Source organism: Myodes glareolus, chromosome 12, assembly GCF_982192425.1.
Source record: "Myodes glareolus chromosome 12, mMyoGla1.1, whole genome shotgun sequence".
Lineage (NCBI taxonomy): Eukaryota > Metazoa > Chordata > Mammalia > Rodentia > Cricetidae > Myodes > Myodes glareolus.
Genome location: NC_142037.1, coordinates 28,178,104 through 28,200,117, shown reverse-complemented (window position 1 = coordinate 28,200,117; position 22,014 = coordinate 28,178,104). Strand labels below are relative to the sequence as shown.

The 22,014-nt window shown below is 44.9% G+C and overlaps 1 protein-coding gene across 2 annotated transcripts in view; it reads right to left on the bottom strand.

The window, feature by feature from the left end:
* Fam124a (family with sequence similarity 124 member A) overlaps window positions 1–22,014 on the bottom strand; it is a 51,663-nt gene that overhangs the window by 25,201 nt on the left and 4,448 nt on the right. Inside the window, exon 2 of one of the 2 annotated variants that reach the window (XM_048422126.3) lies at window positions 19,099–19,130. The exons of the other annotated variant lie outside the window; for it this stretch is intronic. Within the exon in view, the coding sequence (XP_048278083.3) occupies window positions 19,099–19,130 (32 nt within the window). The remainder of the gene's footprint in view (window positions 1–19,098; window positions 19,131–22,014) is intronic. 2 annotated transcript variants of the gene reach the window in all.

Sequence of the window (22,014 nt, the reverse complement as noted above, 5' to 3'; positions counted from 1 at the left end):
AGAACCTCTGGAATGCTGAACAAAGATACTTGAAGTTAGGGCAAGGACAGCCTTATCTGGCTGCAAGACAGGAATTTATGGACTAGCCATAGAAACAAGGAAGAGAGGATTGCGAGGCCTGAGTCACGTACAGAGCGGGCCTCTCACGAGTCAGGGGCTGTGCAATCAGACATCTAGTCGCCAGCCAAGCTAGGAAGGCAGGAAGAGATAAGAAAAACAGGTAGCACAACCCTCTCCTTGGTATCCAGGTGGGTCTGGACAACCCCCTCCTTGGTATTTAGGTAAAAGGTCAGGAATGTGCCACTCAGCTTAGCCTTATTTAAATTGACCAATGAAATGAAAGCTTTTTTTGCTTCTGTACCCGCGCTTTTGCTCTCCTATAAGAACCCCTCATCCCCAACCTGCAGGCGCGCAAGTCCTCCGAGAGACTTGGTCGCCCCGGGTACCTGTGTATCCCCAATAAACCTCTTGCTGCTTGCATCCGGCTGCGTGTTTTCGACTGATCTTTGGGGCACGGGGCCTCTCCCGAGGGAAGACGCCCACGGGAGTCTTTCATTAGTAGAGCAGCTCCAGTGGTAAGGAGAGCAGGGCTGAGGCCAGGCCTTCTATGAGAAAGGAAGTGTAGCCAACCCAAGCTTTCTATACTCCCCTCAACATTCCTCTGTTCTGTAGACCTCTACCCCAGTTTTTTTGGCTAACAAAACTCAATAGAAAAAAATAGACAACAACAAACATTTATTAAGGGCTTATTATTGGTCAACAACTGTCCTAAAACCTTATCTGTGTGATCTCATTTCATCTTTGAAACAAAATGCCAGAGGTGTATCTTTCCTACTTGATGGCTAAAATGATGTTGCTCCAGGTCCTTTATCTATAGAAGAGCAGGGGCCATCTGAACTTCAAGTCTCTTCAGTCACTATGCTCTCACCTCATAAACTCTATCTTCATCCCAAGCCTTAGTTTCCTTGGCTAGAGGAGTTATAAACCTGTTTTCCAGGGTCTTTAGCTACTTTGAGTGCATGACCCTATTATGAACCAGCCGACCACTTCATGTTGTACTTTTGTGGTATGGAGGAGAGGGCAGGGGACCAGGGCCTTTCTGCTTGTTGAGAGACTTTGGGATGCTAGATGGTCACTTGACTGTCTCCTTGCTTCCTGCACAGGGACCCTCACCACCTCTCTCTCCAAACCAGGGCCACACACTAGGCTTGCCTGCACAAGCCCCCAACATCTGGTTGCTGCTGCATTAGATCATCTTTCAGGATAGACTAGAAGTCTCCATAGCACCTACTTTCTGGTAGTGGGTATGTCTAGCTGAATGCTAAGATCCAACCTTCCAAAGTGACCCTCTTACCTAATCTTAGCATATGACAAACTCAGATCTGCTTTCCTGGATGTTTGAACAACAGTTGAGCTCACTGTGATTGCATTCTTGGCTTGTCACTGACAAGTGGCAATTCGTTTACGTAATCAAGGAATGCTTACTGAGCAGCTACTATGTACTAGGTACTGTGTAATAGAGAGTAAGATAGATATTGCCATTAGTGAGCCTATACTCAGGAGGGGGACAGGGGAAATAGACAATAAATAATGACATACTCAGTGACAGCTACTTTACTTAGCAAACACGAGTTCTATGTCCACATAGGAAGAGGTAACCAAGGCAGCAGCCAGAACCGGGTACTGTCAACTGAACAAACCACTCAGTACCCTTCCAGTGCCAAAATGTCCACCAACAAATACCCTAGTGCTCCGAGTTTGGGACTCTGAGTTAGAGCACCTCCAGCTCTGTGAGCTGCTTTAGGAAAGTCGCAGGAGGGTGAGTGAATTTGTTTGCTTCTCTAGAACCTCACTTGGGTGACGAAGTGCTCCAGGAATGGGTGTGACTGCCATGCCAACTAGATACATAGAACCCAGTAGTAGAAAACACGGGTCAGATCTGCAATAGACTCAGCCAGGGCACAGACTGACGCTGAACCAACAACAGGCCAGAAGGCAGGAGGCAAGGAACACAAAATACACAGAGGGCCACGCTCTTCCATTAAGCAGCATCAGAAAGAGCTACAAATTCCTTCCTGGGAGAGCCATCTCTCCAGAATATAATGGATAAACTGCTTCCTTTGCTTTTGGCCTGTTATGAAAAGACAAATATTTGCAACTCTGAACTCATGAGAAAAATCATGAACAATTCCCTCAAGTGTCGAAGATTTAGAATAAAATCTCAGACTGCCTCAGTTTTTGGTGATTTTATAATCTCAATATAAAATTGGCAGGGAGGTGACTGGGCAATTTCTAGTTGCATTCATATCAAAAGTAGTATGGCTCCTCCCTTCATCTCAGGCCTTACAACGTCCCACACTGCAGGACGGAGCACAGGCTCCGTGGCTGAGCTGAAACCTCCACTTTCTCTTGGCCGAAAACAATGAGGACTCTGTGTTTCCTGGGCCCTTTGAAGCTTTTGTAAGGAAGATGCTTTGGCTACAGCTGCAGTCTCTTGGGCTCTCTCCATTTTCACAGTTTGCACAGAGATGAAATGGATGTCTACACGTTGAGCTCTTTTAAAAGTAGGACGTTATTGGGAAGAGGAAAGAACACAGCCAGTAAGGTGGACAATGCGGCCTGTTTCTCCACTTGGAGGCAGGATTTCGATTTTACCTTAAATGTACAGCCGAGCCTCATTTGGGCTGTACTCTGAAACATCCCACAGGACGGGGAGAAGAGCAAAGGCAACCACCAAACAGGGAGAAAAGACACTTGAGATGGACACAGGCTGATACAGGTGCTGAGAGGGCCTTTAATCAGTCTGAGGATCTCCTTACAAACACAACCAGAAACAAACATACTAGAGGATTTACATCTAAACAGTGCAATGGGTTTCAAAGAGTCTGAGCAGGTGACACAGGTGTGTAGCATACTGACGTCCTCTGCCTAGTGATGTGCTAAGAACCCTCTGTATACCTGGCTTGAGACCCTGGCGAGACTGTGGCATTGTACCCTGTCTTAGTTAGTGCTTCTATTTCTGTGAAGAGCCACCATGACCATGACAACTCTTACAAAGGAAAACATTTTATTGGGGGTTTGTTTTACAGGTTCTGAAGTTTAGCCCATTGCCATCGTGGTGGGAAGCATGGCAGCACACAGGCAGCCATGGTGCTGGAAATTTAGCCAACAGTTCTACATCTAGATTGGCAGACAGCAGGAAGAGAGACACTGGGCCTGGCTTGAGCATCTGAAATCCCAAAGCCCATCCCCAAGGACACATTTCCTGCAGCAAGGTCACACCCACTCCAACCAGGCCACATCTGCTAATAGTGTCACTCCCTGGGAATTTCTGGGGGCCATTTTCATTCAAACCACAACACACCCCAAACCTTTCCTTCTGCTCAGAGATTTCAATTCTTTCTAAAGTACACGAAGGGCTTGCCATGGTCCCCTGTAGCAAAAACATCCTAAGACAGTTGCTCCCTTAATAGAATCTTACAGAACTGAGGTGGAAGCAATGCGTCCAGAGTTAAAACTCACCTAGTTTCAGGAAGCTAAATAAGTCGATTGCAACAAAACAGACAAAAGCGAGAGGCAGCCATGCCCAAGCCCACGGACTTGTTAACTAGAGCGCTCCAGGTCTCTCAGTCTTACACAGAGCTGGGAGCAGGACCTGCACAATTATACCAATAAAGATTTATCTTAACGTGATTTGTTCTGGCAGGGTGTGAAGCAATAGGTGAACTTGCTATTATATTTGCTCAAACACAAGACACCATGTGCATGCTAGTAAAGTATACCCTGACTGCCCACACAGGACACCAGACCTGTAACCCAGTGATGGCCTTGCCCCTGGTTGAGCTGGAAACAGGGGGTATGGAACTTGGGGACTTGTTTTGACTTAAAAGTCAGTGGAAGAGTTCAAGCATTTTGGCAGCCTTAGGATGTCACTGACATGCTCTCTGTTCTTGTCCCAAGGATCCCTACACACTTCAGGCTCACTTGAAGAGAAAGCTGCCTGGACATAAATACAAACCAGAAACAGCTGGGATATTCCATCTGGACCTTTGTTAGCAGGCCAGGTGGGGCCATTTTTCCAGGTGGAGCAGTCAGTGCTGGGTCTAAAAGCAGAATGAACGAGCCTCTCTCGGCCTGCACTTAAGGTCTTCAACCTTCGCTGCAGTGGTCACTGGCCCTGAACTGCCTGATTCTACTAAGGCTCTAAGGATTCAAAGGAAGAGACATAGCTACATACTCACTTCTCATCATTGTGACAGAATACCCGGTGCTCGTGGATTGTGAAGGTAGAGTTCCTCATGCTGAGGAAGGTGTGCGGTGGAGTCCTTAGTGGTGAGAGTAATTCCTGTCTGTGGTGGTTTACTTGTTCACATCGTGATGGATCGGCAAACACAGAGCTCAGGCTGGAATCAGGCTGGACATGACCATAACTCCTGCCCCTACAGTTCCATGCCTTGAAGATTCCATAACTTCAGAAAACATTGCTACTCCATGGGGACCAAGTGTTCAAACACATGTGCCTGTGTGTGCTTCACACTCAAGCACAGCAATACCTCATCTATGAACGTGGAATTCACAACCATGTAATTGAGAAAGAAAGACTTTGATGCACAGACATAGGAAAAATACCCATGGGATATGCTTAGTTTCAAGTGGTGGAGAGGATGAAATGCAAGGATATGAAGTAGGTTTCCCTTTCCTACTTTTCTGTTGCCTCAATCCCCACATCTGAAAATTCCTGCCTTTATTGTCTTAGGAGCAAAAAAACTCAAGAATCAACATTCTGAAGTTATTTTTTTTTCAACTTACAGCAAAGGAAATGATCCAAGGGGCAAGACTTGATGGTGACCTCTATGCTGCTATCTCACGAAGACCTCCACTTTCTCCACTGTGACTTATGACCCCCGTCCATGCTAGCTCAGTATCATCAAGCCTGGGACAACAGTAGATTAACTATGGAGGCACAGAGGAAGCCCCATAGTTGAGAGACTCACAACAACAAAAATGAATGCTGTTCTTCCCTGCACAGGTTAAACAACTCAGCCTCACTTCCTTTACGAGTCAGGGATGATGGCAGAGGTGTCAGAGTGAGATAAGAATAAAAGACGGAGTGGGGACGGATGGACCACATCTTTTCGCTCATAACCACTGTGCTGAACAAAACAGCAGCTTAACAAACATGCTAGCGGGTGGGGAGGTGGGAAGAAAGAAGACTTATAGGTGGTGTGGGAGAATTATCTGCATTCTGTCAATCATGTATTTTAATAAAACGCTGATTGGTCAGGCAGGAAGTATAGGCGTGTCAATCAGACAGGAAGTAGAAGTGGAGCGATGATAACAGGAGAAGGCTAGGAAGGAGGAAGCCCATTCCTCCACTCCTGCCCCAATTACCGAAGCAGCAGGATGTGATCTGCCAGCTGAAAACGGTACTGAGCCACATGACTAACACAGACAAGAATTATGGGTTACCGTAAGATGTAAGAATTAGTTAATAAGAAGACAGAGCTAATGCGTCAATCAGTTTATAACCTAATGTAGACTCTGTGTGATTTTCTTTAGGACTTGCCGGCTGTGGGGTACTGGGCGGGACAGAAACCCCAACAAGCCGGCCCCTTCATGTTACTTATAGGTCTCCACAGTTACGATTTGGGGGTTTTGTGAACATTCCCCAAGATTCCCCAAGGACTTCTGATCTGCGAGTCCACCATGGTTAAAGGCAGCAGCAGGAATTCAGACTAGAAACTGCCAGCTGGAGTGGGAACCACTTTCCAGGAAGCCTTTTCATAGCCCTTGTGGCTACTACTCTGCCTGAGTCTGGAAGGGAATAAGGTCATCCTTTAAATGCCAGGAATAGAAAAGACTTCACCGAGGAGCTCCGCACCACAAGAGTCTCCTTATTTCTCTCCTGCACCGTAGAGCGATTCGCTCACTGCTGCTCACTGCCTATATGCGGGACGTCTAAATACAGAGCCTCTATATGTGTCTTCATGCATGTGTGTCTTTCTTTTGCACCTTAAATCACAATGTTTATGAGACTTCTGGTTATTCTTCAGTGTTAGTGGGAGAGCGAAATGGTCCACAGTGATGAGAAGGAGGGGCCGTGAGCTTTACAAACAGCACATCTTTATCTCAGTAATTCTACCTGTAGGAGTTCACCCTCGTTATGGAGGTATGCAAATAAGTTACGAGTTCCTCGCCACTGAGTAAAGATGTTCCTGGCAATCGTGTTTATAACAGTGAAAGTGGAACACATGCAGGGTCTGCTTTAGGCACTGGTGACTGTGACTGAGACACAACACAGGAACGCAATGACATAAACACTGAACAGGCGTTCAAACTGCTGTAGAAGGATGCTCCTGGAGACGGTCATTTACAGAGTCTACAGCGAGGAAATAAGAAGACACCTTCCACCTGTCATCTGTCTCTGCCATCCTAACAAATATATCTATGATAATGTAGGTGGTCATTAAAATATGCAAAGGCAGACATCAAATAACACATAATGGATTTTCTGAGTGGGATTCTAGGTTTTAATCTCTTTATGAACTTGCACTTTCTGACTTAAAATTAAAAAAAAATCAATGACTATGAACTATTTGGGCAATAACATTCTTTATAAAATGAGAAATGCCATAGTCTCATCAAGGGCAGGTGCAAATGGTGTCAGCGACTCTCTTTTGTTCTCTCCCTCGGGGTCCTGACAAGCCTTGCAGAAACCATGTGTTCCCGAGAGACCACTTGGTCTTCTCTGAGAAAATTTAAGCAAGAGAGGCAGATTCCATTTTTCTTTTATTTCTTTGGTAGAAATTTTGTGTTGCTGCAGCTAGTTCAGAATGAAAACCCTGAAGTCATATCTCATGCTTTTGAAGTCAGAAGGATTCCACTGTATTTTTGAAATTAGATCTGAGCCTAGCAGAGCATAAAGAAGTGGTCTCTGTGCTGCTGTCTTTACCCTTCAGCCTCCCGACAGCTTGGCTTGTTGTCTGTTCCCTCCCCGTTATCAAACAGGAAGAGTGGCTAGCTTTCAGCTCTCATGCAGAGAACACAGGGACCCTACACCGTCAAATACAAACGCTTTGGGTTGTGTTTCGTTATCTTAGAGATTTCGCTTATCACTTCCATCATTGCTCAAGTGAATGCTGTAGCCATTTGTCAAAAAGAAATCTAAAATGAAGGGGGTGGGCTCCGTGTTTTAAAGTGAACCATTGTTAGTGGAAGAATGTAGTGATTTATTTATAAAGTTCAAAAAAAAAAATAATTCAAGTATTTATCAAGTGAGCACATTCCCTAAGCAGACGGTCTGTAATTCAGAGAACCACAAAGTCACAGTCCAAGTATAGGAAACATTAGTATACGCCACTGGACTAGCACAGGCTGACAAAATATGGAACCAAATGGGCTGCCCCAATCTGCTAGCTGGGGCCAAGCCTCCATGTGAATCATTACAAGACACAGAACTATCAAAAAATGTTATCTGTGAGCTATTAAATGACTCCATCCTAAAAGGAAGGTCCGGAAATGTGACAAATATCTCCAAACTTGAAGCCACACTTGTTATATGAAGGCCTAATGTGTGGGGGTATGGGAAAAACTGCCGTTGGAGTGAGGCCGTTGCTTTGGGGAGGGGAGTAGAATAAGGACACTGTCACAGCTAGGTACAGGGGCAGCAACTTTAGGCATCCCAGATGGTAACATCACTATATGCAGCAGAAACTTGTAAGTAAAATCTTTAAATAGACAGCTTCTGTGGAGTTAAGAGGAAACAAGATGACTTTTTGTACGAGACAGCGCATCGAAGCAGTTTCTTAATGCTGTCTGCAGCCGTTCCCCCACCCAAGAAGAACCATGCTATTCCTAACATCATTGACTAACACCAGCTGTGCATTAGAGCCCCGTCTAGGGCTGTAGTCACCCAGTCATGCAGTAACTCACCATATCACTCTCTTGCAAAGAGACCTGTATATGAACATCATCATTACACCAGAGCAAGATCTAAAATATCAGAAGAATGGAGACAGTCTTATTTGGGGTTCATTTACTGTACGCTGTTAAATTAACCTTGCCTCACAGTAGTGTAGAAATTCAAAACCCTAAGAATTGCCTCCATTCAGAAATGAAAGCACCTTCTCCCAAGTGTTATAATGTGGCTTATGACATCCATAAGGTTACAACCATACAACAAAAGGTATTGTTATTGTAGGGGCCCACAGATGTGGGTCCACCCCATCTTGACTAAAGGTCAAAGAGTTTAAGCCTACTCTTGCTCCTTCAAGGTTATTGACAGGAGGTTTGACTTAAGGTGTGGCTACAAACAAAATATCCTCACCTAGGATGTGGTTACTTGGTGTTTTGGATATTGAGATGGTCCACAGAGATGGGTCCATTCCACCTTGACCAAAGATCAGAGAATTCAAGCCTATTCCTGCTCCTTCAAGGATATGATAAGAGGTTTGAGGCAGAGAGTGGCTGCCTACAAGATGCTTAGTCTAAGGTGTGGTCGCTGCATGTCCTGTCTAAACAACAGAATGCTTAACCCAGGATATAGTTGCTTGATGTTTCAGATATTGAAGAGGTAATTGCTTTGTTTCTTCTTTCTATCATGTTAAAGCAGTCTTTTGCCTCCACCCCCTTTTGAGTTGGGGTGTATAAGCTTATGGAAAATAAACACAGGCAAATTCAGTATTCACTGGATTGCCCTCCCAGTTCTATCTTGCTTCTCTGTTCCTTTTCTCTGTTCCTCCTGCCTAGTATTTCTAATCCTCAGGCCCCTGCCCTAGAAAGTGTGAAGCCTGTCAAGTCTGGACCCTGATAGTTAAGCAGCCGAGAGGACATAAGACAGCACTGGTCATGTTGTTAATCAGTTCCTCAGAAACCGAGGAAGAAGGAAATCAAGGAAAGTGTGATAGACCGACGTTCCGCGGCGAAGTTCCGCACAGAAGTCCCACGGTGAACTTCATCTAGCTGGGAGGATGCTGGAGGGCTTCCTTCCAGTACTTTCCCTGTGTTAGGGATAGGCAGGAGTTTTCATCTAAATCTGTGTGCACTGCTGTCCTTTGCTAATCACGAAGTCAGCAAATTCAACGGCTCAGATAATTCTCCATGAGGGTAAAGAAGAGATTCGGGTGTGTGAGCGTTTACAGACCAGGACTCTGAAGAACACGTGTCCCAAGAATCACAGTCATGTGCTAAAGACAGGAGGGAAATGTGATGATAATATTTACAAACAGATCAGAGTTAAATTCCATGCTACCAGGGCTTCCAAAATACTGATCTTCCTTTGGAGGAATGATATAATAAAAACTGACTCTAAGGAAGAGAAAGCTGTCAATAAGTAATCACCTCTAATACACGGGAAGAAAATGGTAACTCTCGTGCTGTGGGGTCTGTGTGGAGCTCCTGAGCAACACGACACTGTAGCTGTCTCTGCCAACTCCTCCTTTCAGACAGCAGTTAAGCTAGTGATTCAACCACAGTGAGCTCACTTCTCTCCAAAAGCTATAGGATTCACAAAGCTAACCAGTGTAAAATGCCAATCTTTGATGCTCCGGTAAGTATCCTGAAACCACAAAAGGAAGCAGAAACCCCTGAGAAATCAAAAGGCAGTAACGTGCAAGAAAAGATGGTCTCAGGACAGGAGGCATGCTCAGTACGGTCCTGCAGCATGGCGGGAATGATAAGCCTGGTTGTGGCTCCTGGCCAGCTTCAGTGCCTTGTGGCCAGCCAAGATGCCTAGACTTCCTAATGGGAAAATACCCATAACTCTTTTGATTCCTCTTGTGGTAAGGAGCCGGGAAAGCCGCTTAAGCTTGTAGCTGGGGCCACTTTAGGCCCAAATTGGGAGAGTCATATACAGTTAGCTCTTCGTCTGTTTCCTACATGCACTATTCTGGGGTTAGAGAGCCTTAAGAGATGTCACGTGCTCCTAAAAATGTAATTTTAAAGCTCCTAGTACCTTCTAAGAGTAATTCCCAAGTGTGATTATAATCTCTGTGTGAATGGAAATACCCAATCACACGGGCTCAGAACTCGGCAGCACTACGTGGTACACTTAAATTTTTCCCTAGTATAATTATTGTTTTCCTCTCATCCTGTTTATAAAATTTGCCCCTTTTATTCAAACCACTTAAGAATGCAAATCGTGCCTCATGGCTTGATGATCTCACCAGAGTTCCTGAAACACTGCTTAAAATTCTGAGAGTGAATGGAATTCCTCTTTCTTTATTTCAGTGAAATTCTCTTAGGGCCACAGTGTGCTGAGTATTTCAGGAAGTGGAGCTGGCTTTCTCCAGCGAACTATGAAGGACAAGTGAACCACTCATAACCGGGAAAAGTTCACCCCCCCCCCAAAGAAGCCACATGTTGAAGAAACCCCCCCAGTCACACACCTTCACTCCAGATCATGAAGAAGGAGGTCTCCCATCGACTCAGTCATCCTTGCCTCAGAGATGAACAAGGCAGGGAATACTGCAATCCTTGGCTTGCAGTCTGCAAACAGTGTGGAGAGGCTGGGGGTTGTCTAGTAACAAGAAATTCCTTTTCCCAAAGTCTAGCTTTTAGACGAAAGCCAACATTCCCTCGGGGGAGGGGGGTGAAATAGAGAAAATAATCCCTACCTGCCTAAAAGGAATCATTCTTTTATCTGGAGCAAAGGGGACCTGTGGCTCTCAACACCGGCCTGTGGTGTCTATTAGCATATCAAAGTCTAGGCTCCTTCAGTTTCTACTCAAAGCCCTCACCCCAGCTCATAGGTTCCCCCTTCTCCCAGACACCTTGTTCCCTTAAAACCCCAGGAATTTTCCTTCATTGCTTCTTTCTGTTTTCCCAAGAGACAGCCTAGGCAGTCTGACATAAACTTTCCTCCTTCCGCCCATTCTAGTTACTTCACCGATTTCACCTATCTGGTGCTGAAACCCAGGGCTGGCATAGATGACCTCTCTTCTAAGGAACTTGGCCTCGCTGAAGCAAGCAGCTGATTGGCCTTCCCTAAGGTATGTATGGATCATTTTCTAGCTCCTGCTGTCCATCAGATTTGACCCCCAATTCTTGACCCCACCTCTCTTCCTCTTAGTCTCTCTGACTCCTTGAGCCGACTACACCAAGTAGCCAGATCTCTCTTCTAGATAAGTGTCGCCACTTAGCTGCCTGCTTTGTCTACTACTACAAAAGTCACACCGGTGTGCCAAGAAGCTCCTCTTATCTCCACTGGCCCCAGTCACCAGGACAAACGATGCCTTTCCTCTGGTTTGGAACATTTTTCTTTTTGACAGGTTTCCCATTCCCTGTGGGGAAGCCCCTGATGGAAATTCTCTTCAAATGGACACGTTGTCCCCTCAGCGACTAGTTCTTGCCTCCTCCTAGGAGGTGCAGTCCATGGTTGATACCTGTGACATTTTACTTGTGCCCTCTAAGGAACTGCCTGTAGTCCCAAAGCTCCTGGCTTCTGTGATGCTTTGCTGCCCTAACTTCGCTCAGCTCCCTCCTGCAGTATTGCAACCCTCTCCCTCTTCTCTTATGAGCTGCCTGCAATCCTGCAGCGTCCTTAAGCCGGCCCTGGCGGTGGGACCCTGTTCTCTGTCGCTGGGCTCCCACCTGCAGTCCTGTAGCTCCTGATCTCGGCTCCCCCTTAAAGTTCCCTCTCCTTGCTCAGAGCTGTCTCTTCCTTCTGCTCTCCTCCTGAAGCTTCTCAAAGTGGAGCCCATTTGGGTCACCAGGCTTTCTACCCCACCCCTCCACGCTCTCTCTCTTCCCTCTCTTGGAGCTTGTAGAAATTCCCTCCAGTGAAATTTCATTCTGCGACCCTCGCTCCTCCTTGGATTGCATACAGCTTGGCCTCAGTGCAGATCAATGGCCAAAAATTGACCCATTTGACTTCTAAATCCTCACAGATGTTGGCAGCTGCCAATGCACAAAACAGACAATTCCCAAATCTCTTATAGCTAAACTTGCTCGATTCTACACTTCCAAAAGTCTCTTGTTGCTAACGTTCTTTTAAGACCTTTTATTGCTACATTTTCTCTGTGATCTGCTCTAGGGGAAAAAAAAGAAAGAAAGAAAAAAAAAAAACCTCAAGATTATGTTGTAAACTCTATCACAGGATTTGTAAATTTATTTGGTATGGTTAAAAAAAATCTTTAATCTGTAACACAATCAGGCTGAAAATTTATAGCTCAGTGGTTGTAGAACATGCCTTTAATCCCAGCACTTTGGAGGCAGAGGCAGGCAGATCTCCGTAAGTTTGAGGCCAGCCTGGTCTACAAGAGCTAGTTCCAGAACAAGCTCCAAAACTACAGAGAAACCCTGTCTCGAAAAATCCAGAAACAAACAAACAACCCAAAAAACAAAACAAAACCAAACCCCAAACTTATAACAAAGGCTTATAGCTAAAAATCCCTATATAGGTAATCTTAATTTGCTACAACTTACTATAATATGTGAGTCAACTGTTATTTAAAATATTCTATATAAGTAATTTATATTCAACTCTTGTTAAAAAACTAGATCTACCAAAAAATAGACATTTTAAATACCAGCCATATGGCTGGAAGTCATCTTTAATAAGGTACCTTTAGGGTACAAGCCTTGTGACTCCATCATCGGATGACCACATGGTACACGCCAGCTGAGGCGACACTCACACGGCTTCTTCATCCTGCTGCGCCCTTAGTTATCAATATATTTTATTTAAGGAAGCAGCAGCAGGTCTCTAAAAAATTTTGGATTGGTATGGATTTGTATATGATGATAAATTCCTAAGGTTATAAAAACATAAAACAAATCTAACCTAGAGATGTATGTCTGACTACTTCTATTTTGACAACTGTGTTCAATACCAGGTTTCTAAAACCATTTAAATAAGGAGCAACATACGTTAGATAAATACTGTGTATTTGATAAATAAAGTTTATAAATCCCTAAGGTCTACTCAGGTTCACAGTAATGTCTGTCTGGCCTCTTTGTCTTTGCTAACTTTGTTAAGTTTTAGCCATTTGGATGAAATGAATCATATAAGAACCTGTGATATTCTATAATGGTGTACTATAAAGGAACCAGGAAAGTATGGTTCCCAGCTTCTCTAGGGACTGCATTTATAGTTTAAAGTTTAATTTGAAGCTAAAAGATCTTCAATTAAATTTTCAACTCAAATTGTTACGGCTCAAACTTAACAGGGATAAAAAAATGTAAACTCTTAATCTTATAAAGGCTAATGTATAAACTGTTATATAAATCATTTAGTGGCAAGCTTTATTTAGCCTCTTGTACATGTTTAAAACAAGTTGTTTGCCTAACTTAGGTATGCTTAATAGACAATGGTCCTCAAATTCTTCAGAGGTCTGCTGAATATTGCATTTAAAATGTTTAATGAAAAAGCTTTCCATAACAGACGGAAGTGCCAGCTCCTCGCAGGAGCCCTAAGGACTCCAAAGAAGACAGTTGGGGTATGAGAGCTCCACCTGGATTGTGGTGGCGCTAATCATTTGAGTAACTGCCCCATGCCTCTCCTCCACCAGGATCTGCTCACACTGTGGACTTGCTTGGGTTGACCGCTGTGCTCTGCCGGTCAAAGTAAGGTCAAGCATCCCAAGTTCCTTCTCCACAGGAACCTATGTCAGAGGTTCTGGGCGTGGCAGCTGAAGGTTGGTGCTGCTCTGTGTGGCAGTTGAAGATGTAAAGTTGCCCTGTATGACAGCCCAAGGCTGACCTCTTCTGCCCCCAATGAAGCCATGAGACCATGGGCGTCTAGGGCAGCCATCTTGGTAGTGGGTAAGACTGACGTTTTAACTGATATCCAGGCTATTTGAATGATAGCTCCTGCCATGTTGTATCCTTCTCAGATCTCTAGTGATATTGACAGGACTCACTGTGGCTTTAACAACAATGATCCCCAGTGTCAGCAGGAAGTAGTCAGAAAGGATTATGTCGCCTGTTGTCATGTATTATCAACAAGGCTGGAATGCTAGTTCCCAAACTGGGGACAGATAGTCGAGGAGTCTATTTAACATATCTAAGCAGATTCTCGAGGCCAGTTTCTCTCAGCATCCCCCAGTCCCTACCTGTTACAGGGTCCTCCTTGCTGGCATACCTGCCCCCTACCCTGAACTCTCCAGGCCAGGGGCTGGGCTGCCCTTCCCCCAGCTGCTCTTCCACATACATCCAGACATTTTGGCTATGCTGGTCCTTTTTGCCTCTTTCACTCTTCTGGGCTCTTGGTCTCCTAGCTCTCCTTTCTCCCCTACCTCTCCTCATGTGGCCCCAGGTCAAGGTCACGTTCCCTCTGGACTCTCCCAGAAGTCTCTGTCTCTGATTGTATTCTCCCTTTTATCTACAATAAACTTTTTCTTTTACCATGCCTAGGAGCAGTCATGTCTTCTTTCCTCTCCCCTTCCCTCCCTCCCTCCCTCCCTCCCCTCTCTTCCCTCCCTCCCTTCCTTTCTTTCCTTTTCCATTCAGAGTTGATTCCTTCGGCCCACATGTTGGAATGAATGATGTATTTTCATTCTGGGTCAAAGAGATCAAAGGAAAAAGGCCCAGGTTCTTCTGTTCCTTCCTACACATGCATGTTTAAGGCATCAGTTGAACCTGCTGGTCATACAGGGGGACTGTACCTAGTCCTCGTGATGGAGAGAGACAAGCCACAACAGACTCTTCAGGACAGTGACACACTTGACATCTTGTCTCTACTCTGCCCTTTGAGTATGATTATTTAGGTCACTGGAGATGTAATTTTAACAATCAACTTGAAAGAGCCTATTGCATCATGGCAATAATCTTTGTGTTTTCCATGATAGACTTAAAAAAAAATCTTTTCAGAAAGTGCACTCTTTTTCAATGACTGCCCAAGGGGCTTTCAGCATGTGGGTGGAGGCCAAGATTTATATTCTTGGCTAGGAGTAGTCAGGGCAGGTGCTGCGCTGAGGAAGGGCAGCTGTGACCCACCATTACTCCTTGTATCAGGAGAGGGTTGCTGACCCCTCAGGACTAGAGATAAACATCTGATGAAGATCTGGCTCAAAGGATAAGAAAATGGTCAGGCAATGTCTTTGGGAAAACTTTAAAAGCAAGAGCCGGGTCAGGAATGCAGCTCAACAGTCCCTTGGTTATGGGAACGATTGACTTGACAGTACAAGAGATCAGTACTCCCCCAGGAGTCTTGTACTGGAGGGGTTGGGGGTGGAGTGGGGGCAACACAGAAGAGCTGGAGGCTGGTGACAGAGGAGGAACTGGCTTCCCAGGAAGAAAGCCCACACAGTTCTGTAATCATTACAGGGGAGACTGGAGCCCTGACAATGATGGGCAGGACAGCACATTGACCCAGTTGCTTAGTTACGCTTACCTCTGGTCCTCGGTTTTAACCTAAAACTCACGATGAGCATAGGCTTCCTCATCCCAGTGTTGCCACACTGGGAAAAAAAAAAAAAAACCAAAACCAAAACCAAAACCAAACCACACCTCTCTCTGCTTTTCATTGTTACCCGCATCTTTTAGTTGGTGTATTGAGGATGGATGGCCAAGCCTGGTTTGTTAGGGCTATCGGGCTTTGATCCTAAACATTTTGGCAACACTCTGATCCTGCTCATCTCTTTCTCCTGTTGAGAATAAGGATGTAAAGGTGGTTGTGTTGGCAGTAGCCATATTGCCGCCCTCAGGCAACCTTAAGGATGGAAGCCAAGAGCTGAGCATGATGTGGTAGATTGAAAACGCTCTCCAGATCTGCACTGCCTCCTTGGCTATGATCACTTTCATGACAGAGGAGAAGAAATCTCTATTTGCTTAGCGCTCATTTTTCTTCATCATTTGTAGGCAAGCACAGCTCCTGATAGAAGCACACACTGTGTATGAGGGCTCAACTCCAGGGGAACGGAAGAACGGTGACTTAGTACTGACCCCAGCTGCCTCAGAGGGATCGCAGCTCCAGATTGCAGCTAAAGACAACTGGGCAGAGGGAAAGATCCAAACCAAACGACCAGGCTTGCTGTTGTGCCCTGGAGCACAGCAATGGTGGTGGGCAGCTATTTTAGAGAAAACTATTCTCGAGGCAGTGTCAGGTCTGGGTCAAACAGGGATGGAAACGGCAGTCTGGAGAACAGTTCAGGAGGCTTAGCTGTACGGCAGCTAAGGGTCTGCTCTCATGATTATAATGGCTTGCCTTTCAGAGCCAATGGGCCCTCAGCTGGCTAGAACACCAGAAAGCGCTCACTGCCGTCTCCCCTAATAACCAAGTTTAATTTGACACTAAATCACAATTCCAGACACTCAGCTTTTCTCACGGTCCCTATTGCAGAGGAAAACCAAGCCAGAACATCAATAAACATAATGATCCAATTAAGGGTCTATCCAGTTGGGAATTAGAGCTGCAGGTTTAACAGGACCGCGAGGGAGGGCAGAGCAATCCAGTATTCATCAGCTCAAAAAGTCAAGGCTTTTATGGTAAGACAATTGTTTGGGGTAATTCTAAAACAAATGTTCAGCCAATATGAACAGCTTTGATGTAACGCTTTTAATCACTAAAAATCCTGTCTAGACACGAGGCATCACTCCTTGTGCATACATTTACTTATATTTTGATATTAAATATAAGTACCTCTCAATGTTCAGAGTATCCATATAAAATCTATTTCTACTCATATCTTTATTACATTTAAGGATCACTTATAAGCCAGGAATTACAAAATAGGAAGATGGGCAAATAAAATATCTACATCCAAGTTTGAGGCCAGCCTGGTCTACAAGAGTTAGTTCCAGGACAGCTAGGGCTGTGGTGGCGACATTTCTACCCAAAGCAATTTACAGTTCAGTCCAATCCTACTCAAAAGCCCCAGGGCAACCTTCACAGAAAGAGAGAAAAGCATGCTCAAATTTATATGGGACAACAACAAAAAAGGACCCCAAAGCAGTCAGAATGGCAGATCACCAGAACCACTGCCTGCAGATGCTGGTGAGGAGGTGGGAAAAAGGGCCACTCATTCGCTGTTGGTGCGACTGCAAACGGGGGCAGCTACTCTGAAAATCAGTGTGGAGAACTCTCAAAAAGCTGAAAATAAACCTATCACATAACCCAACAACACCACTTCTTGGCAAATACCCACAGGCTTCTACCTCCCACTCCATGGGTTCTCGATCAGCCATTTCATACAGCTTTTATTCACAATAGCCATGAAATAGAAACAACCTAAATGTCCTCCAGCCAATGAATGGATAATGAGAACATTGTACACATTTACAATGAAATATTACTCGATGTAGAGAAAAATGAAAGAACAAATTTTGCAGGTAAATGGATGGAGCTAGAAAATATTACACCGAGTGATGTAACCCAGACCCAGAAAGACAAACGTCACATGTTCTTTCTTATCTGTGGTTCCTAGCTCCAAATCTTCAGATGTCAATGTACAATCTGGAGTAACTGCAGAAGCCAGGAGAGAGGGGCTAGCAGGACACCGGTGATATGAAGGGGAAAATGGGGAAAACAGGGGAGGGGTCTATAGTTGGGGTGGGGGTATCAATACAGGAGAGGGAGGGAGGAGGGATAAACAACACTCAGGATGTTTGAGAAGGACACAAGGATTTTTTGGTTTTTTACTTGTGTTTTCGAGGCAGGGTTTCTTTGTGTAGCCTTGGCTGTCCTAGAACTCACTCTGTAGACCAGACTGGCCTTGAACTCACAGAGATTTGGGGAATTATTATTTTAAACTTATACATATAAGCATATGAGCATACATAAATATAAATACACAGACAATATAAATGCAGTTACACCACTCTGGGCTAGCTATAATACTCTACCCAAGAACTATATAGTCTATCTAAAAAAATTCTAGTACCAGGCATGGGAAACTTTCTTTTGAGTTACTAGGCAGGGGAGTTCAAAGGCTCCTAAAACACTATAAACTAATGCTATTGCCTCTGGTTGCCTCCCAGAAGCTAAAGGTAAATCCTATTGCCGGAGACATTACACATTTGGACATAGGACCCAGCGGATCTGAGATCAAATTGACCTGAGCACCTCCTCCCAGAAACCAGCTTTCTTTCTTTGTTTTTTATTAAACATAAACAAGACAATTTATATATTCCCAATATACAAATGTCCCAATATTTCAATTCCAAGAGGAAGGAGTGGGAACTAGAAACCACTGTGAAGGCCGCTGAGGGGTGTAAGCAATCAACAGCCCCACCCAGCTTTGACACCTGTGAACCACCGCAATGACCAGTGTGACAAGAGAGCCCTAAAGGTGCCAGAGTGGCACTTAATCTTAGCAGTAGCCAACAGCTGTCTCATTGGACTCAAGGCCTACTGAACAGGACAAATACCTGTGGCTAGGGAGATGGTGGATCTTAGAGGAGAACCTACAAAATGCCCCATTCCTAAATTAGTGCAATTCCTAACTGACTCTAAATCCTTAGTTTTACACACACAGTTAAGTGTAGATCTGACCCTAACCAAAGGAGATTCTTTTTGCAGCTGGAGACTATTTCAGAAGGTACAACTCGTCAAAAATGCAGAGAATGATGAACTCAATTAATAAATACATCTACTACACAACTCCTGTGTCTACAGCCCAGGGATCATCATGGACATGGGGTAGAGAGATTCTGAGAGCCAGAAGAGCAGGCAGTTTGCTGGGAGGCTGTGCCTTCTAGTTATGGCAGGAAAGCTGCACCCATGAAACCTCAACCACATGGCTGCCTCTCAAGACCTGAACAGTTCCATCAGCAGTTGACACCCCAACATAGACGAGGGAAATCTCACATATCCCCTTCACCCCTAGATAGGGAGCCACATGCAATTAACAACTGCTAAGAGAGGGAGAATTAGTCTTCCCCAGGGAGGAGCCACCCCCCCCACCCCGTGGTTGGTTATCCAATACTGAGTCGTCAGCCCTAAAAACTCACACACGCAGCAACACCGCATGGACTGAGCAGGCTCTATTTATGTTTCTTGTCTATATGCATATGTAACGATGGTTAAAGAGGAGGTTATGAATTTGGAAGGGGCTTGTGGGTACGTGGGAGGGGAGGGGGTGGACAGCAAGCAGGAAAACGATGAAGCTATACTTTAAAAATTTAAAGGACAACTTAGAAAGACATTCAAAGAATACTTACTGCTGGTGGAGGACAGATGGCTGTAGTCGGACCTGAAACATAAGATGTAGGGGGGCTTAGATATCATTTTTCTTTTATCCAAATGAACCGCTTGATCTAAGAGCCCCATTAGTGGTGATGTGGTAGCTAGTAGCATTTGCCTGCGCAAGCTGTCATTGGCGAAAACGGTGTTGAGGCTTCTTTGGTGCAAATCAGTGCTATGTCTGAATTCTGAAAGCAACACTGGGGCCTTCACACGGGCTCCATGAGTCACCCTATGAGGGTCTCGGGCCTCTGAATTTGCGGGAAAGTTTTGGAATGTTTGTTTATTTTTCTGGTGAGAAAGTCTCCAAGTCTTCAACAGATTCACAAGTCCCTGGGGTTACATTCTCACTAAGGAGCACTTTGCCAGGGTTCACACAGCACCACTGGATGCCTCTTTGATGACTGTGATGGAAGGGACCCTGAGGAAGGAGGACAGCATTGGGCTGGGAAGTAGGGGTGTGTCCACACTTCAGGACTGGCTAACCAGCAGGGACCTTCAGCACAGGGCACTCCAGTGGATTTCCTTTCCTGATCCTGCTAGATAGGAGAGAAGTGATCCATATGGGTTTTATCCTGAGGACTCAGTGGCTGGCAGTCAGTCACTACGAGAATGGGAATCCCGCCAAGTTCCTGCCCCATGGGCAGGGCTGTCGAGGCTTTCCTCTTTGGCAAGGAATTTGGTATAGAAGTTGTTTATTCTCTTGCACCCCAAAGTCATTTTCAGTAGGAAATTAATGCCTTAGGGAGGCAGGGATTCACAGTGCCTGGCAGTTAGCAGAGGTAGTTAGGCAAATAAACCTCCACATTAGGTTTAATTTTATAGGTATATACTCCCTTTATCACCTTAGTCTCCAGTTGCCTTTCTTGAATGATCCAATTTTCACTCCATTTACAGCATTTAAGAAGTGCATATAAAACCTTTTAAAAATTGCCTTTTATGTGTTAAAATTACTACACTGCTCAGACCATGATGCCCTGACTTATTGGGAAGGAATAAAATGAAAGGCAATGGACATCGTTTTTCTCTTTTTTAAATGAAATATTTTAGTAATCACAGTCATTGTTGTTTCAAACTGGAAAGAATAAAAACGGCAAAAGGGATTTGCATATCTTTATAAACTGCACCCCAGCGCGCCAAATTCAACTTTACCGTTGTCGTTCTAGTCACGAGGACAAAATGCCTGACAAGCACAACTTAAGGAAGGGAGGAAGGGTCTGTCTGAGCGGGAGAGAGTGTGAGGCAACTGGTCAACCTGTGTGCAGGCAGGAAGTAGAGACTGATGGATGCTGGTGCTCAGCTCACTTCCGCTTTCTCTTTCCATTCAGTCCAGGACCTCAGCCTGTGGGATTGTGCCACCCACATTCAAGATGGGTCTTCCCTGCTCAAGAGAGCCTCTCTGGTAGCATCTTCACTGAGATGTCCAGAGTTGTGTCTCTAAGGTGATTCTAAGTCTAGTCAATTGGTCTGGTCGGTGGAAAGCAGAAGTGGGACTTTCTGTATGGAGCCCAGGAAGTGAGGAACGACAGGGTGTGGACTCACTGGGCAGAGTGGATGGGTAATGAGCAAGCTAAGAAGTAGGACGAGCTGGGTTGAGGCACAGTGCCATCTTGGCCGAGGGAGGTGAAAGCATCAAGGATTGGTAACATACTGAAACCCAGGATTTCCACACCCAGCCTTGGCACCTTAAATTCCTTCTGGAGCCAGACAGAGCGGAAACAACACACGAGGACGACACTGAGAAATCTAGCTCTATAAAATACCGTGAATGATCAGCAAGCATCCACTATACCAGATCAATAGTAAAGACCTTCCAACACATGGCGACCATGGCCAGACTTAGCAGAAATTGCACAGTTATCCATGTCTGCCCATCTGACATGGAGAGTGTAACATTACTATGTCTCCTATAGAAAGAATGCGCCACTCTTTCCAGCCAGGGTTTGCCAAAGATGAGATTCACACTGGCAGGCGTTGTACAGATCTGTGCACAGATGGATATGAACATAGACTGAAAATTACACTGAAACCATAATTCAAGAATCTTAAAGTGCATTTGGTAGTATTTTAGGATAAGTGCTAACAGAAAGGACACTCCTCCATGAGGTCCCCCTAAATCTTTCAAGGTTTTCATGGCAATGTTGGGGTTAGGCTTGCCAATTGGCCAGTCTCTGGCAGACTTGTGAACCCCAACTCCTTCACAAAGCAGCCAATTTGCACAGCACCAATCTCATCATGTCTGACTTTCAAGGATATTCATGCTCACTAATTAAAACACAGACCTCCATGCAGGGTGGTCTCTGCCCAGTTCTGTGGTTTTCATCCCATTAAAACACATCAAACAGAAGCGGCATCTAAGATTTTGCCTTGCTCTCCAGTTTTCTGGTTCTAAGTTTATGTAATCTGCATCTCAACACAATGATAGAGATAACGGCTCTGAACTGCTCTTTTTAGTTTAAACCATTTGAGCTTGCTGCTTGGCAGCTCCTGTAGTTACCACTGTGGATAAATTCAGATGCACTGCAATTTATTCAACCCCTTCTCTTTGGGAATGACTACGTGATTGCTCTTGGTTCATGTTTACAAGGTACAGGGTGATGGGATATTTATGAATAAAATTTTATATTTATTTATGTCCTGTCCTTAGAAAAACGACCATGTTTGGAAATACAGGCCGAGTGAAGGGTATGCCCACTTCTGCGGCTCATAGTCAAAGTGAGCTGATTTAGTGGCATCGCCAGTGAGAGGCAAGCTATAAAGCTTAAGACAACTTCATGAATAAGCAGGTTAAAATAATTTCAGAAAAACAGCCAGGTATTTGACCAGACTGCTCTGAAGAACTTGGTGTTCCTTAAACTTATTCAGGGTGGGTAGAGACAGCTTGAGATTTCGGT